The sequence below is a fragment of the Amblyomma maculatum genome, chromosome 9 (genome assembly GCF_055883805.1).
Source record: "Amblyomma maculatum isolate TAMU_Amacu chromosome 9, ASM5588380v1, whole genome shotgun sequence".
Taxonomy (NCBI): domain Eukaryota; kingdom Metazoa; phylum Arthropoda; class Arachnida; order Ixodida; family Ixodidae; genus Amblyomma; species Amblyomma maculatum.
The window spans coordinates 64,125,132-64,142,464 of NC_139352.1; the positions used below are offsets into that span (position 1 = coordinate 64,125,132).

Here is a 17,333-nt window from a genome sequence, read left to right on the forward strand (position 1 = left end):
CTTTCATTCCTCGCGTGACCTAGACTTTGCTTTCACGTCACAACCACCGCTTAACTGTTGAAATCTAAAAAAAAAAAAGTGAATAAAAAATTCAGTTATGCATATTTGTTGATCGTAAGCGAAACCCGCGAACTTATCCACGAACAGTAATGTTTTATGCATCATTAAGAAGATAAAAGCAAGCAGAATTTAGTGTCAATACTCCCTTGGAGTAACGCCTCGCCTGCAGCAGTGCGGCTGGAAACTGATGGTTAGGGAAATCTGCAGCGTGGTACTGAACTCATATCACCTCACCTATCATTATCACGTTCTGATCTGGCTAATTATAGTAACCAGAACACACCTTGACGGTTTTCCTAAATTATACGACTTTTAGACCATAAAAAAACAGTGGTGAACTTCAAGAAGTAGCTTCGTAGCAATTATAAGAACTCAGCTTTAATAACTAGACGATTTTTTGCTTTCTGCGATTAAGCGGTTATCATTTTTTTTCCCTCACCTTCAGTGGATAACTCGGCTGATTGGCTGTCCTTCCCTACTCCGTTGGTAGCGATGCAGGTGTAGTTTCCGATGTCCTCGGCGCTGACTCTTTCTATCGTGAGCGTCGCGATGTTTTCCACTACAATTCTCACGTATTTAGTTGAGCTGCTCTCAACAGGTCTCCCGTCTTGTTTCCACGAGAACTCAAATGGTCCAACGCCGCTGGAGACCATGCAGGCCACGCTTGTCTTCTGTCCCAAACGAATATTCGGCGGAAATGAGAAGGGCTGGATCTGCAGCGAATCTGCGTTAAAATTATACCTTCGGAACTATTTGCGCGCAGGCAAGACTACCGCTCATGCACTGGGACTCACCGTATGACGATCCGCGCAGAGCTGAATTATCTGGGACTTGCAGAAGGAGGAGGAGTACTATGATCTTCGATGTGCCGTGCGGCAGTCGCGCATGATGCGGAGGCAGGCGAGAGGACTTCGTCTCCATCATGTCAGCAATATTGAACTGGTGAGACTTGGCAGCACTTGTCCCTTTGCAGTTGTCCTATGCAGCTTGTGGACGTGTAGCGCCATAGGGTGTCAGGAGAGCGAACTATAGTTTCTTTATTGTGGGTAGCGCTCGCTTGTCTGGGAAAATGAATGTTGCGTGGTTTTACGATAGGAGTTTTTCAGCATATTAATATTTGCGTGCGCATGAAGGTTTAATTATCGGCACTTCCATGTTTATATATATGCAGTAAGACTATATCTTCTGATAACTTCTGGTATGCTCTTGATTCGAGGTTTCACGCAACTATAAGTAGATGAAAGACACTAGCTATTTCATCTAAATAACTTTTCACGTGTGTGAGTAGTAGCCGTGGCATGACAGTTACGTGACGTACATGCAACATAAAAACGCTTCCAAGAAACCCGCTCTCACCTTGTACACGGTGAGCTCTGCCCCTGTCGGCGCCGTGTGCGTTAGTGACAGAGCACGTGTAGTTCCCGACGTCCTGGGCACTACCTTTCTAGGTCACCACATTGGCAAGGTTTTCTGACGTGGTTTTCGCGTTCTTGGAAGTGCTGCTGGCGACTCGCTGTTCATTCCGCTGCCACTCGAACTACTGAAATGGCCTCGTTCTGTCTATCACGAAGGAACAGACGCTCGCTCGTTAACCGAAAGTATGGTGGCTACCGAAGGCTCTGTTCTTGGAGAAAGAACGGCTCAATCTCTGGTGCAGGCAGAGCCGTAGCCGTGTCCGATGCCGCTTTCGCATTGCGTTTGTTCCTTGCTTGAACGTATATTTGAGCACGGGTGGCGGATGAATACTTAGGGAGTGCGAAATGATCGACGCTAACATCGCCGTGACAGCCGGGCGATCAGAAACAACGCTCAGGGTTAAGTCCACCGTCCTGAACAGACCGAGTGTGCGCAGTGTGCAAGAAATGATCAGAAGGAGAGTACGAATTAGCGAGAGCGCTTCGTGCGCGCATCACGTACGTCACAAACCGCTGAGTCTTACAACTATGACGCAAGACCAGTGCTATGAGCAGCATTCACTTTAACGTTCGGCGTTTGGGATATCATAGAAGTTGCATTGTCAGTAAAAAAATGACAAGTTTAGAATATCGCGCTGAGACTTGTTAGTGTAACAATCTACAAGAGTGTTTAAGCATACTTGGTTTCGTGTGTACACGTACTTCCCGTCATTTTGCCCTGAGGTTTAACCTCTGCGATGCCTAATCCTTCTGACCTCGACTTCAGATTTCCTTCTGTTATTCTCAGTATAAAACTGCCCTGAAACTAGAAAACTGGTTTGAGGACACAGTTGTAAATATGTATAATGGGATATATATATTTGGTTGCCGTTGCCACAATCTTGAATCCGATCGACGCGTTGAACACGCATCGATTTCATCTGTGGACAAGCTCGTCTGATAAGGAACCAGCGGTAATTTCATATGACGGCATTAATTAATGCACGAATCTCCGAAGCACGTCTGTACTCGTCGGAGTTCGCTGCTACCATAAGTAACGTTGGCTACCGTTTCGGCTGAATCTAAGCATGCTGCGTACCTCTGGCTGTCAAGGGTGCCGTAAAACTGCTGTCACCAGCCGAGTTGGAGACGGTGCAGGTGTAGTTTCCGATGTCCTCGGCAGCCACGCTGTCTATGGTCAGCGTTGCGATGTGCTCGGTAATGGCCTTCGCGTGTTTCGACGGTGACGCACCGATGTCCCTGCCATCCTGGTCCCAGCGAAAGTCGAACGGCCCGTCTCCGCCGACCACTGTGCAACTCACCAGAGCCTTCTGTCCCAAGGTCACGCTTTTAGCGAACGAGAACGGGCCGACTTCAGGTGGTGCTGAGGACAAGACACGGGAATTAAGATCCAGAATTACTACGCATGTGGACAGCGGCATGGTTATAAACTCCACGTGTGAATGACGGGAAAATGATTTTCATTGCGTAGCTTTTTGTCCGATGCTAACAGTAAGTAACTTTTAGCCTGTAGGCTTGCTTCTGACTTTCCTGATTTTGTCACACAGTTCTAAATGTAGACAGCTAAAAATAATGGGCTCTGTCGTGGCGGATGCTGCGAGGAAGCTTCGTCTGTGTACAGTTTTTACAAACGGTTTTTCTTATGGGACCACTGCGACTCCAATGCTCCCATTCACTTACAGTTCGACGCGTCACTTGCACTTACCAAACACTGCGCGAGATCGCCTTATCGTCTACTTCAAGACGTTTTCAAATGTTGCGAGACACGCGTCGTATGCGCATGCGCCTTTCTAACACAGGTCAGAGATGCCGGAAGTGCTTTGGGCCTCACTATCATCATTAGCGTTCATGTTCGTTTAGAAGCGTGAAAACTGCATGTTTCCACAATCGTAACTGTGACTTCCGGCAGTAGTAGTCAGGAGAATTCGGGATATCATTTGTTGCGACTACAACCACCAACCGGGGTTGTTATAACGCATACCTATTGGTTCCTTCTGCGTTTAGGGATGACTGACGCATCAACGCGCAAACGTCGTGTATTGAAGTCAGCGCGCACATCTCCCACTGTCATCTAGTGAGTATATGTCGAGACGCCAGTGTATCACATATAAGTTGGCGGTTAAAAAAAGTACCTTAGTGTGGCTGTAATTTCACTGTTCCTCCCAGCGAACTCTCCTGTTCGTTTACATATTTCTTATACATATATATGTGTGCCTTTGTGCTCAGCTCCTCTGCGACCTACATCAATAGTCCAGTGCTGACTGGTCGCGCCTTCACATTTAATCGCTCAAAACTTAATTAATGCAACTGTCTTAGAAGTCTCAGAAAAACATGTTATGTAGACACTCGTAGTTGTGGCCCGTGTATGCATGGGCACCCTTATTCGTAATATATCCCTCTTCGCGTCTCTTGTTCGTCCTGCGCGTGTACCCGGACCAATGAGTGGGGTACGGTTGATTCTATAGCTTGTTCCCCGTCTCTCCTCCTCTTCTTTCCCGCTCACTCTACAATCCGGCGAGTGCAGTTGAATCCTAATATGTGGATACCCCGGCGACCAATCAACCTCCATATCCATATGCGCCCATGGAGCTACTGTTCCGCCCGTGCAATCGTAACTTTGGTTGCTTTGTCCAAAGTATCACTGACAGAGGAGACCGGCACTGAGCACGTATACTCAAGTCATGTTTACCCCTAGCCGGGCATCTACACGACCACATGCAACATCGCAATACAGACTTCCTAATATTTGCAACGCTATTTAAGACGCCCGAGTGAACTAGAACATGTAAAGTGCTCTGAACATGGCGTGCTTGCACGATCGTGTGAGTGAGTGAGAGAAGACAGTGACTGACAAAAACGACGTTACTGTTGGCTATCCTACACTATAGGGATAGGGGAGGAGGGGCTTAAATTGGAAAGAGATTTGCACCGCTTTCGTTACCAGCTGCTTTTGCGCGACAGCTGCTGAAGTGGGTTGTATTAATAACAACGGTTTCTCTCGAAAACACCTTACTTTAGCCTAATTTCACGAAAATTTTCAGCGTGAAAATCGGCGAAATTCATACCGCTTGTTATACCGCGATACAAAGCCTGCAGTTGTTGCTATGTGAAAACGCAAACTCGAGTTACGTGGTACTTGAACAAAAAAGCAAGTCAAATTTCAATGCATACTCACACTTTGCGCGGACGTCTCCAAGGATTATTAAAACTGTAAAGACTGCAATTGCAGCAGCTGAAGGGTTACCTCCAAGCATATTAGGATGTTGTGTTACCGCAGGTGAAAGTGTCTGCGCTGACTGACGCACGGTCAAAACTGGCATTTCGCACCTCGCTTGCAGACTCCCTGCCGCACCGTGCAGCCACACTGGACTCGTAGCGACACCTTGAAGAGACTTCTTCAACCAAATCATGTCGCATATGTCGGTACCTGGAGCGTCGGCCCATTGTCCGCCTCCTTCTGAAACGCCGCGATAACGTAACTATACGATAACTGTGCATGCATGGTGTCACGAAACTCTTGCTCACAGATTCACTCTTCTGCTGATGACGTAACAGTTCTACTTGACCAGTGGTTGGCTGTCTCATGGTTTGACGCGCCGCGCGGTGCTCCATTCCCTTTCCTGTCCTCGAGCGCGGAGCGGCCACGGCGACTGTCGCTATGTGGTTGTCAACGGATTTATTTCATGCACTGCCTACAAATTTCTTTCGTGCAAAGATCGCGCACACGCTTTTGCTGCTTTCGGACGATCGGCTCAGGTTCAATTTATGCGTCACGTGGCTACGGCATTGCTCGTTGATATTAATAGTGGTGTAAGTCTTCTCGGCATTAATTGCATACGAATCGCTTGTTTTTTGTGATTATTAGTGTAACCATGTGTTGACCCACTGTCTATATTTGGACCGTGAGATACACACACGTATGCCACAAATACTTATCGGCAGCGCAAGGGATCGTGGTCAGACAAAACCACAAAGCTCGCCGTACGTGCGATCGTTTCGTAACTGACTAGCGTGAATGCGTGTGATTGAAAGTATTTGAACGGTGAATGAATTTACATAAGGGAATCATGAACATTTGAAGTATATAACAATGGCACTGTCCAAATGCGACGATCTTACGTATGAAGGGCACGAGTGCCTCACGTGGTAATCGCACCATATTTGTTGAAGATGCTAAAAAAGCGTTCATAAAACAGGTAGCTTGCTGTGCTGCATTTTTTGGACACGGAAACAGGTGACACGACCCCTTTCTTGTTTATAGTTTAAGCCACAAAAGCTGGTGAACAACATAGACCAGTCAGGTGTGGGATACAGAAAAGGCACGGTTCATAAATGTGCACGCGGCGCGGGTTTCGACTTTCAGTAACTTATAAAGATGAAGCTCAACATTTGGTCCGATTAAATAAGCCAATGGAAAAGCTGTTTAACATGATCGACACTCAAAATACTTTTGCTTGCTATTAAAAGAGATGACTGCAGACGTCAGTGGAGAAACAATTTTTCCTCCATTTTTACTTCAAGCATGAGCCTACACAGTTTCACTGTCATTGGCAGATGGAAACAGTCCTAAACGGTTTTCGCTATTCCAGATTTTTCAACACCGACTTGCATGTTGGCTACATTCTGTCTGCTGGCGGTAGAGCAGCTCCATACATTCTGTCAAGAAAACCTCGGTTACCTGGGAGTTCTTACTGTAGCGCGAGCAGAACTCGCTGAGCGTCCAGTCGCGCTCTTGGCTTGTCTTTTTTTATGTGTAGAAGGCGACGATGGCCGAGCCTTAGCTAACTGTTCTCGCCACGAGGTCGTCGATCATCGACGTTGCAGTCTTCCAATAGCATCATAAACATATTATATGTTTCGTTCACCTGCAAAACATGTGCAAACCTTTCCTCACCACCTTCTACGCGGCGCCGAAACAACGAAAGGCCGCAGGCCACCGAGCTAAGTGGTCGGGAGATAGAGCATTTGGTGATCCGTCCAAATTGGTAGACAATCTTAATGGTGTCCATCCCGTGCACATTGGTAAGCAATGTCCCGTCCACCTCGTCCAAGACGAAGTAGGTTCACCGAAGGAGGCTAACCTTGCCCCCAAGGAGTGCAGATTGTGACGAGGCGTCTTAGCGCAGGCACCACAGTTTCTCTGGGGCTCCTCCAGCTTACGTCACTTCGCCGGCTGCTGACGGCGCAGACGCTTTGCGCTCACGAGTGCCTCAAGCTGCATGGCGACTTGGCGGATCTGCTCGGTCAGTCCGTGTGTCGGCCCCGCCACCAGAAATATGGCACTCTCGCCGTCCCTTATGGTCGGTTGTTGGCGAATGCGAGCGAGCGATGGTCGGGATCGAGGAGGTAGCTAACAGTCTTGCGGGATATGTCGAGCCCACGTGAAGGCCTTGATGTCCTTGCTGTTGAGTGCGACGGGCCGGCACTGCATTTTTAAGAAGTACTTGCTGTAGGGCTAGTAATAGAACGGCGCAATGAACACGGACACAGTAAAATAACATTTTTGCTGGCCTGAGCAGGAAATGGCAGACCACGGTGTTAGAAGTACTTCTAACACCGTGTAGCAGACCTAGACGCAATTGCGAAAGTTGGTTTTGGTACTACACCTTACTCTGTTACTGTTATCCATTTGGTCCTGAACTTAACCTCGGATCACAGCGGCAGCGTACGACCTGTTAGCCGAGTTGGGAAGATTCTGTTACAGGTACGTCCATCTGGACTGGTGGGGGCTCGATGCTGTTCTAGTCCAGCTTGCGCAGCCTCATTGTAGATGACTTTTATTGGCGAAGTGTAGTAGAGTCACTAGATAAGTTTCCTATCTAGTGCCTTAAAGTGTAGTTGTGCAGCATTTGCGACCGTCCTTTGCGGCGATGCTTAACACAACAGCATTTCAACAGGATCATGACATGTTGCTGTGAACTGGTTTTCTTTCTTTTTGTATACGCGACCGAAAGTTGCGATAAGACGTCTCGCGTCCCGTCTCGCCGGTATGTTCTTAAAATGAGTCAACTAAAAAAAAGAGTGGTATAAAAACGAGCAGATGAAGTCATGGAAAGGAAAGAAAATGGCAGTGGCTTAGCTCGGCTATGCCAGGTGGCTACTACACAACAGAGGCGCACAGCTGGGCACGCGCCGGTGCCAGTGCGTCTGCCGCAGCTAAAGGCGGGGACACATGTCCGAAAAGCGAGTGCGATCTGCTCCGGCGCGCCGCGTCCGGACGAGTCCGATCCGGCAAACCGGCGCTCACCGCCCGCGTCCAACCGGGCAGATGTCTCCGGCAGTCCGCATGCGAAGCGTGGCGAAGCGACGCTCCGGCGGGTGGCTGCAGCCAATGCGAGCGCGAACAGCGGCGACGTCACGGTGACGTAGTGGGGCTGTGCGGTGGACCGCCTCTCGGCTCCACCGTCGAGGTACTGCCGAGCAGACGACGTGGACGCGCCGGCTACTGAAAAACCCTTCAGTATTATTTCCTCGTGTGCATAAAAAGTCACTAAATACAGGACTGTCAACTACAAGTAAGTTGTGAAGATCGCCAGCCAATACTGAAGAGCTGCTACGAGTGATAACTGCGACACAAGCGAGTTTGTTCGCCCAACCACTGCCGCTGCCCAGTAGATCGCCAAACGTCTGGTCGCTCCGCTGCCGAATGCGCCGCTCAAATCGAGCTTATGTTCATTCTATTATAAGATGGCCTTCTCAGTACCCTGGTGACGAAATTCGAACCTTTATTACAGAGTTGGCCCGTTCCGAAGCGCTATCCGCTGCCTCTTCGGTACGACACCGGCTAGGCCTAGCGACGACTAGGGCAAGCACGAATCGGTGAAGTTCGTCGCCCAGCGCGTCCGCGGGTGGCATCGTTGCCGAAAGCTTCGTACGTGTGCAGGCTTGCTGTTGTTGCACAAGTACAGCTGACAATCTTTCTAATAACATCGCTGTTTTGTCATTTCTTGTACGAGCGTAAATTCATGTGAAGTTTATCAAGCCAAGCAGCCTTCCGTCTCCGCTGTGCAGTGGGGTGCACCGGCTGTGGGCGGTGCTTGAGGGAGCTCGCTCGCCGGACGCGCGGTGCTCCATGTGTCCCGGCTGGCACTGCGGCCGCAGTTCGCATGCGGCGTTCGCTGCGGTACGCCGGTCAAGCTTTCGCACATGTGTCTCCTGCTTAAGACGTCACTCCTCTGAAAGCCGCAGACCGGCGAGGCACGCGGGCAGCGTCATACTTGGCTACTACGCAACGGAGCGTACAGCTGGGCACGCGCCGGCGCCAGTGCGTCTGCCGCGGCTCATCGCTCCTCTGGCATGCGCAGACCAGCGAGGCGCGCTCGGCTTCGGCGCGCCAGCTGCGTGCGTGTGACGTCACTGCTCCTTGCACTTGTGCAGCACGGCTCTCCAGGAGCTACGCGAAACTGTTCAACCTCGGCCAGTGTAGCTAACGCTACAAAAATTGGCTGGTGCTTTAACTTCCTGGATTAACCCTGGAGGGAAGCGAAGCCTTCTTGTACAGTCTTGGTTAAAAGTCCTAAAGCCAAACGATTTTTATCTCAGCCACAAAATGTAGGCGTCATGCCATCATTAAATACCAAGTGGTATTTAAAATGCTAGGTGACGAGTCCTTATCACAGAAGGACTATCTCATTGTAGTTCACGTCCTTTTAGTCGTTAATGGCGCCGTGACACTTCATTCTGCAGCTGAGTGGAAAATCATTTGACTAGGACTTATGACCAAGGCTCTACATGGCTAGGCTCATTGCCAAGCTTGGATTGAACACATTGTGCGTTTCTGCAAACGTAAACCCCGTACTTCATCGGTCTCTTCGGCGCGTCACCTTTTGAGAGCCTCATTCCGAAGTGCCTTCGTTTTCCGACGCGCTACTGTAGCTGAGTGTTCGTCCCCCTCCGTCTCACGCAGTGTTGAACCTAGGCACGTACGTATCGCCCCCCTAGCGCCCTCTACTTCCACGTCACACTGATGCTACTTCGCGTGACCTTGACAGTGGTCACGGACCACTTGTTGGCCTACGTGACAATGCCCCGAAATCACATGGCGACCACCGGGTCACATGACCTTGACAGTGGACACGGGCCACTTGGCCGATGTGACTATGCCCTTCACATGGCGACCATCAGGCTCAATACAGAAGGCTGACCTCTAAACCTTGTTACCTTGACCTTGACAGAGGTCGCGGGCCACTTGGTGGCCTACGTGACGATGCCCTAAAGTCATATGGGGACCACCAGGCTTAACACAGTTTTACCTCTAAATCTCGTGACCTTGACAGTGGTCACGGGCCACTTGGTGGCCTAGTTGACAATGCCCAGAAGTCACATGGCGACCATCGGGTCACATGACCTTGGCAGTGGGCGCGGGCCATTCGGCCTACCTGACTATGCCCCAATCACAGCAACCACCAGGCTTAACATAGATGTTAGACCTCTAAACCTTGACAAAGGTCATAGGTTACTTGGTGGCCTACGTGACTGTGCCCCAGTCACATGGCGACCACCGGGTCACGTGACCTTGACATTTGACTGCCCTAGTCACATGGTGATCACCAGCTTTAATACCGAAGTTTGACATCTAAATCTCGTGACCTTGACCTTAACAGTTGTCATGGGCCATTGGTGGCCTACGTAACTACGCCCAGTCACATTACCACCAGGCTTAACACAGGAGTTTGACCTCTAAGTATCCCGCCCGACGGCAGGTCACGCGACCTTGAGAGTGGTCACGATCACTAGGTGGCCTACATGGCTATGCTGAGTCACATGGCGACTGAAGGCCAATATATCTAACAAACTACAATTGATTAGAAATGACTAAAAATGCTTAGTATTAAACTAAAATGGCTACTAATAATTACCACTACCACTACTAGGCTTTTGCTGTTCAAGTCTTCAGATATATCTCAAGACACCCTGTAGTTTTTGATTACGCTCTTTCTGGAAGTGTTCAGTGTGCCAATGTCAACATCAAGAGTGTTTCATCAGATGGCCTCTGCACGCAGTGCAGCACTGTTTGAAGGCGATCTTTTAGTGCTGCTCAGGACTGTACTTTCCCATTAACAGACAGTAGTGGTTGATATAGCTGCAAAAAAAAGAAAGCTTTTCACGGTGATGGCTGTAAATGTAGGCATCATGGAGTTGGTATGTAGATACTTCTATGCAGGACTGTACAAAAATCACCGATGCCTCTGCTCCCTAACCGAGTGAGTAAATTTTTGTCCAAATAAGAATGGATTTAGATGGGCTCTGATCTGTGTAGAAGTAGCAGTATCACAATGCTTTAAGATAGACATTTTGCACTGTCGCGTATGTGCAAACATGCACAAGAAAAGGCAGGCATTGCAAGAGGGGAACAATTTATTTTTCTTGCATATGGACATGATCAAACAACAAAAAATGCCAACAAAATCAATGGTATTTACACACTTAACAGCAACATAAAACAATAGTGTCATATTTCAGCTGCAAACAGCCCAGGTACCACACACTCATTCAGTACACACTGCTGGAGCTCAAGTGAGATTCAGTGATCGAAAAAATGCCCTCAAAACCTCCGCGAACTTAACAGTGCAACTTATTCCCAGAGTTACAAACAATTAAGTTTGTTCACCACGCATTAGGATGAGCTGCTAATGTAGCTTCTATCAGAGAGGGAAGGGTTATGATGATGTATTTATTATTTTTCTGTGTGCTTACCTAAGTTTGTCATTCTTTAAGGAATACAGAGGCTGCAGATATCTCATGTATCAAGAACAATTTGGGAATCCAAAATCCTTGCATTGTGAACTCACTACAACTGCAAGTCAATACATTCATTTTTCCTTGTATACTATAAGCTCCACTACCATTAAACTTGTCCAACCTGCAAGAGTCTACCACAGTTACATACTCTGTAGGCTACGAATAAAAAAAGCCATTTTCTACAGCACATGGTCATCCTTCTTTAGTATAGTGGGTGAACTGCATGTCATTTAATTACCTAATGAGCATGAGAGCCTAAAGAAATCAATGTTATCACAAGTAATACATGACGATTTTTACAGTCTGAATGAAATGTATTTATAGGCTAGCCAAGCCTCACTTCACAGAACACTAGAATACACACAGCTACATAGCACGACACAGAATGTGAAAATTGAGCTGAAGCTAGGAAAGGCTCATTTGAGCCCTTAGATGCGTGCGTGCATTATAAATACTGTTACACATATGCAGTTATAAGTAGATAGGTCTAAGGTAGAAGAGGTTACGAACACGATACAGCACTGCAATGATACATTTCTCGTTCATGATGTGCTGGCGTGTATCATTCACATCTGTCAGACTGCACAGCATGTATCACGTGCTTCTCTGGCGGCGGGCACTGTAGCCATCAACGCAGTGGCTGCCATAGTGGTTGCAGCAGTTACCAAGTATTTCGCCCGCAAAAAGCAACACACACTGACTGGATATCACAAATAGAAATCAGCTGCACAAGAAAAAGTGGTCAGAAATAGCGAAGGTCGCCATATGTGTAATCCTTTCATAATTAGCCAACATATGGCATAGCCAAAGAGGGACGATGAATAAAGGTCACTATGATGTCGAGCGAATCTTACTCTAAGCGGCTACTACATGAACCGCTTTGCAGTAATGACACCATGTTTATCAAAGGTGCAACAAGCAGCGACAATGAAAGGCGACTCGCCCAGTTTCGCTGCACTCTCGATTGGGGAAAAGCGCATGTTTGTGTGATTCGTGATTCTGTTATCCACAGGTGACATTACCCTCTTCCCATTCACAGTTCAGTTGAAGACAACTAGCATATGCAAGTAGTGATAAAAAACAAAGCAGTGTTGAATAACATAGACCAGCTACGTCACTCACACTAAAAAGACATGGTTCTTGAACATATATAAAGTGCGCACTTAACTCCTTGCATGATTGCCAACTTGCTTGATGTACACCATTCCCAATGCCTAAAGGTTCTGTTTGCGATCACTAAAAAAGTCAACTGATGGAACACATTGTTTTGCATTATGAAAGGACAAATATTATTGCTCCAGTTAAGCCAGAGAAGAAAATTTCGTATCAGAATTTAGAATTTGTGTTTTTCTAGTGGTATCACGATAGCATGATGCCTTGGAGCACCTGATTTGTTTGCTGGCTGTTTCTGTAGCAGCAATAGCAGTAATTCCAAAATATCTTCTTTACCTCGATATTTTGCAACACTGACTTGCTCAATGATTCCAGTTACTTAGCTGATGTCATCATAGCCAGGAATTGTGTAGAAAAAGCTTTTTCTGGAAGCACATTCACTTTTCTGGGTGTGTTATGTAGGCTTCCACAGTAAATTACAGCTTCACATCAAAACAAAGTATTTGCAATCTGAAGGGAATACTACAAAGATTGGATATGGATTTTTCGTAAGCACCACCTGCACAGCTTCACATAATACTGTGGTACGTTGTTGACCAGAAAAGTTTGAGTATCTGCAGCACCCAAACTCTGACTTTTGCAACACACAGACCATGGCATAAAGCAGAGAAGGATGATGAAGCTGATAATAGGTGCTCATACGTAACGCTATTACGATGAGGCTGACTGGAAAGAGGAAACAGTCGGCGGTGTCTCGTGACCGATGCACATGCAGCCAGTGTCGTAATGCTGATCGCCATCAGGCTGGCTGCCAGGGACTCTCGAGATTCTCACACCTACCATTTTTAACCCACGGGGGTTAAGAAAAGTGTTCATGCTCACCTATTCAGACAATCGCAGTTCCACGATGACGACTGAATCATGGGCGAGTAGCTAACCCGGTGGCTCGGCCTTCCGACAAAGGCTGCACTATCTTGTACAGTCTCACTTGGAGCATTGCCCGACAGACAACTGCTCATTACTCGTGATGAACTCCTAAGATATGCTGTGCAGAGACGGTACATCCATAGCCGATGTTGGAGGTGGAGGCTTTATACAATGTTGCGCTTTCCCTGTGTCTTGAGCCTAGCGTAACTGCCGATGCCGTCATTGATCTGCATAGTGAAAGAATATACAGACATGTTGAGGTGATGCTTGCCGTGCTGAACGATAAGGTGCAGTATGTACAGTGTAACACGATTTGAGGTCATCACATTAGGCTTAACTGAGATGGATTAAATTTCTCTGACATAAATAATTTTTGCAAGAGCATTGAATGAAATCAATAAGCCTAGCTGTCAGAGTCATTCATCTATTGTGTGCTGCCTTTTTTTTTTAATTTCATAAGTGTCACTTGCACCAGGAGCAAATTTTTGGCCTCATTTGGTGAGAACTATCATGACACGAATCATTTTGTTACTCTAATCCATGTATGCTTACTACTAAAGTTCTGGAGGCATAACAATAAAGGGCAGCGACATCCCTGATGCGATTCAATGCCATTTGCTTTTTATGTACTAATTAGACTGAACTCTAAGTTACGACATCATGAATAGTGTCAGCAACTGCCATGAGTGAAGGAGTGCAGAAGTTTGAAATACAGATGTCCTGCGAGCCCTTGTACTTAGATGCATAAGCTTTTGTTCAGGCACGCTGAATTCCCATTGCCAGTCTTTTGATCGCTGTGCTATATGCACTGTGCTTTCACAAAATGATGTGAACATTGCTTCAACACCCAAAAAGAAATGGTTTGTTTTAAAGATACTCCTGCCGATCTGAAATTCATAGGCATTGTTCCTTTGATGAATGTGCTGTTTCTTCTCCACTAGCAGCAGGTACTAGTGCTTACGTAGCAGCCGATTCTACGCACAGTTTGGATAAACATAAATGAGTCTTTGAACTTAAAGAGTACAGAGTGAACAGCTCTGCTGGGTGATCGCACATGGACTGGTGGCCCTGCGGAAAAGTTGATGCACTTGGTCCGGCATGCATCTCACATAAGGCGAAACTGGAGGAGAAACCGTCAGCGAAGCACCTGTTGTTATACACTCTCCTAGTCATGTGGTATTACAGTGACAGCCGGCAAATGCGCGAGCTGCATCTCTTCGTAGAGAATTAAGCAGGTGTGCAAAGAAGCGAGCACTGCACCTGCAGTCAAAGTCAAATGCTCGCCTAACTTGACCTTGGCATAGATGGAGTAGTAGGACTTTTCACTTTAAAGGGAATGAGTGAAGCAGAATAACATGGCAGACTTGGAATTCTAGCTTTTCACATTCTTTATTAGTTGCTGCTCTTCAATTTTTCCACGTTACCTAGTGCCTTAAAATCAAAAGCGTTAAACATTATTTTGAAGGTGCATCAGCTCTGTGTGCAACATTGGTACACATTTTCACTACACACATTTACTTACCATGCCAGTTCGTGTGGGCGGCCCGTCCCAGGGGATGTCGTAGGCCTCCTCTGTGTTTTGACTGTTGCGGCCGTGCTCCATAGTGGGCGCGTACGAGCCCCTGGCATACTGGCTCACGAGAGGCGTGCCTGCACAGAGGATGACACAGGAAGATTGTCATTGGCTGTCGTGGTGCCAGGAAATCAGTACTTTTTCTGCACTTTATAACAGTCCACTGTGACAGATATGTGCAGACCAGAAACATTGATTCTTGTGGACAGGCAGTTTTGCTTTTGGAAAATTGAGGATAAGGGCGATATGCCAGTTAGACAGAATGATTCTTTCCCGATGGCTGTAGTCTATTGCACCTGTGGCCTCATCCCAGCAGCGTGAAAAGAAAGGAGGGGTGGCCGCGTGTCTTGAGCTAAATGACCCGGGATGAAAAGATCAAAGCGGGATTGAAATTTATTTCAATGGCTATATTCTCCCCATTCTGGTTTGTACTTTCTCCCATCGCTTGAAGTCAATTATAATGGCTTAATTTTACCTCTGCCAATCTTAAAATCCTGTGCGGGAGCAAGATTACCTCTTCAATGAAAACTAGGGCAGCTATTATATAATCAGTATTCCAACTGGCAATTATGTTTTATTTTTCAGAACCCTCTGCGCAGACTTTCGATCCTGATTTTGCTACGGGCGTGACGATTCTTTAGTATATGGCAGTGGCTGAGGTGGAATAGAAATGCAATGGCATTGCTGCATTGTCTTGGTGCACACTCTTGCTTTAATATTCAGCCGAACCACGCAAAGTACATCCGACCACAAAGACAGGCAGGTGGCATCCCTGTTCATGAAACACATTGAGTCATTGATTTAGTAACCTATGCTTCTATGAATCACTTTAAGCACACGGAAGGCATGAAAACACCTAAGCCTAAAAATGTCGAGAGGTAAGAAGATAGGTGGCGCTACCGGTAGCTAACTGCATCATCGTCAGTGGTCTTTTGACTTGCTGAATTTGAGAAAGATGTCACGAAAAATGCTTGGCATTTCTTATCTCAAAATATTAAATAAATCACAGCAAGTAGAGTCCACAAAACATGGAGATTCTTGAGATAATTGCAAAATGCAAGTGCTTTCATTTTTAAACTGGGTCATAACGGCACCTTTCGGGCACACTGTTGTACGGCGATATTTACTGTAATGGATTTTGGCTGAACACAGTAATTGACTGAAACAAAACAAAAGGTAAGAAAAAAGAACAGACATGCACACCTTCATGCAAATGCGTAGCCTTACGACTTTCTGTATAGCTGGCATACATTTTGGCATTCTGGTTCAATTCTTATCTATAGATTTGCGTCCTCTCCTTTCTGTGTTTTCAGACGCACATCCAGAAAGGACATAAAAGGGAACAGAAATCATGTGCCGCTTTGGCTTGGCAAATAGAAAGGACGCTCGTCTTACAGTCAGATTTGGTAAGAGTTTCACAAAAGTCCCGATTTTCAAAATGGCCTCTAAACTGGCTAAAGCAAGCATTTCGTTGCAGTCAACTATCGAATGGTCAAAACTAACATGCCGGAACATGGAAACAAGCGGTCGTTTGTTCGGACCACAGGTGTTGCACCTGTACAGTGGCATAATTATTTTTAATTTTACGTTTTCAACACACCAGAAAATTTTAGCAATATATCACCACTTAGATTTAACGTGGTCAAGCAGTTTTTTTTCTGGGGGCATGCTATCCAACTAGTCTGCATCTCATACTAGCGTCATTCAGTCAAAGCAAGGTTTTCGCAGCCCGCAGGAATGTGTGGAGACCTTGCTGCTTAAAGCAGAGAGGATGCGGGTTAGTATGGTAAGCAGTGCATAAAACTTGTTAGTGCGTTCAGGCTTTCCAGCGAGGCAGTTAGTGAAAAATATCAAGCAAGTTAGTGGATGGCGAAAGTGAGGCTCCTAAGCAATGTGTGTGCTTAGTGGCGACAGGCAGCGGCTAGTTACAGTCGTCCTTACCTGGCGGTAGCTTACAGTCACCATAATATTCGGAAGAACCGTAAACTTTCAGGTATGCATCTGAAAATGCACACAATAAGAGCAGGGCAGTCAGTTGATGCACAGAAAGTCTCTGTTTACTGATGGCTTTACTATTGTAAGCATGCCCCACTTTAGATTTAATTTGCTTTTCTTATCAATTTCTTTTTACGGCTTACATCGTTGGAATCGTGTGGGAATTCAAAAAAAGCATTTTAACCTTGTTCTGTTCAAGTGTAAGTAGTGAGATCAAGATGATGTGGAATCAGGCTAACTGTCCAGTCATAAATGCTTCTGCTGTCTCTTTTTTTACCTTAATATGTGGCACATAAATATAGGTCATATGTTAATTGCAAGAAGCACTAAGTTGTGCACATTGCCAAGAATGCACTTATTCACATTCTATATATTTTGGTCTGAAGCTGAAGGCCTAAACTCACTTCTCCTTAAAAAGAAATAAAGAGCATCCTATGCCACTATATATATATGCACAACTGAAGTTGTCCACAAAAACCCACGCAACTAAAGAGTACTCATACAAACAT

General features: G+C 46.5%; 2 protein-coding genes and 1 long non-coding RNA gene across 13 annotated transcripts in view; 1 reads left to right on the forward strand and 2 right to left on the reverse strand.

Annotated features, from left to right (window-relative positions):
- The window catches only part of LOC146179228 (hemicentin-2-like), a 29,182-nt gene extending 26,286 nt beyond the window's left edge, over positions 1–2,896 (reverse strand). Inside the window, exon 1 of the mRNA XM_084580151.1 lies at positions 2,554–2,896. Coding sequence (XP_084436277.1) covers positions 2,554–2,896 — 343 coding nt within the window. The remainder of the gene's footprint in view (positions 1–2,553) is intronic.
- LOC146179223 (uncharacterized) overlaps positions 1–17,333 on the forward strand; it is a 294,299-nt gene that overhangs the window by 108,755 nt on the left and 168,211 nt on the right. The window contains exon 4 of one of the 3 annotated variants that reach the window (XR_014700713.1): positions 874–980. The exons of the other annotated variants lie outside the window; for them this stretch is intronic. This is a non-coding gene — a long non-coding RNA (uncharacterized LOC146179223). Of the gene's footprint in view, positions 1–873; positions 981–17,333 lie in introns of those variants that run through there. 3 annotated transcript variants of the gene reach the window in all.
- LOC146179229 (cell adhesion molecule Dscam1-like) overlaps positions 10,827–17,333 on the reverse strand; it is a 185,462-nt gene continuing 178,955 nt past the window's right edge. For 7 of the 9 annotated variants that reach the window (XM_084578908.1, XM_084578909.1, XM_084578900.1 and 4 more), the window contains 3 exons: positions 16,771–16,830; positions 14,779–14,906; positions 10,827–13,483 (listed from right to left, as the gene is read on the reverse strand). In XM_084578908.1, coding sequence (XP_084435034.1) covers positions 13,421–13,483; positions 14,779–14,906; positions 16,771–16,830 — 251 coding nt within the window. In that variant the 3' untranslated portion in view covers positions 10,827–13,420. The remainder of the gene's footprint in view (positions 13,484–14,778; positions 14,907–16,770; positions 16,831–17,333) is intronic. The other 2 variants (XM_084578903.1, XM_084578904.1) reach the window with 1 other exon arrangement.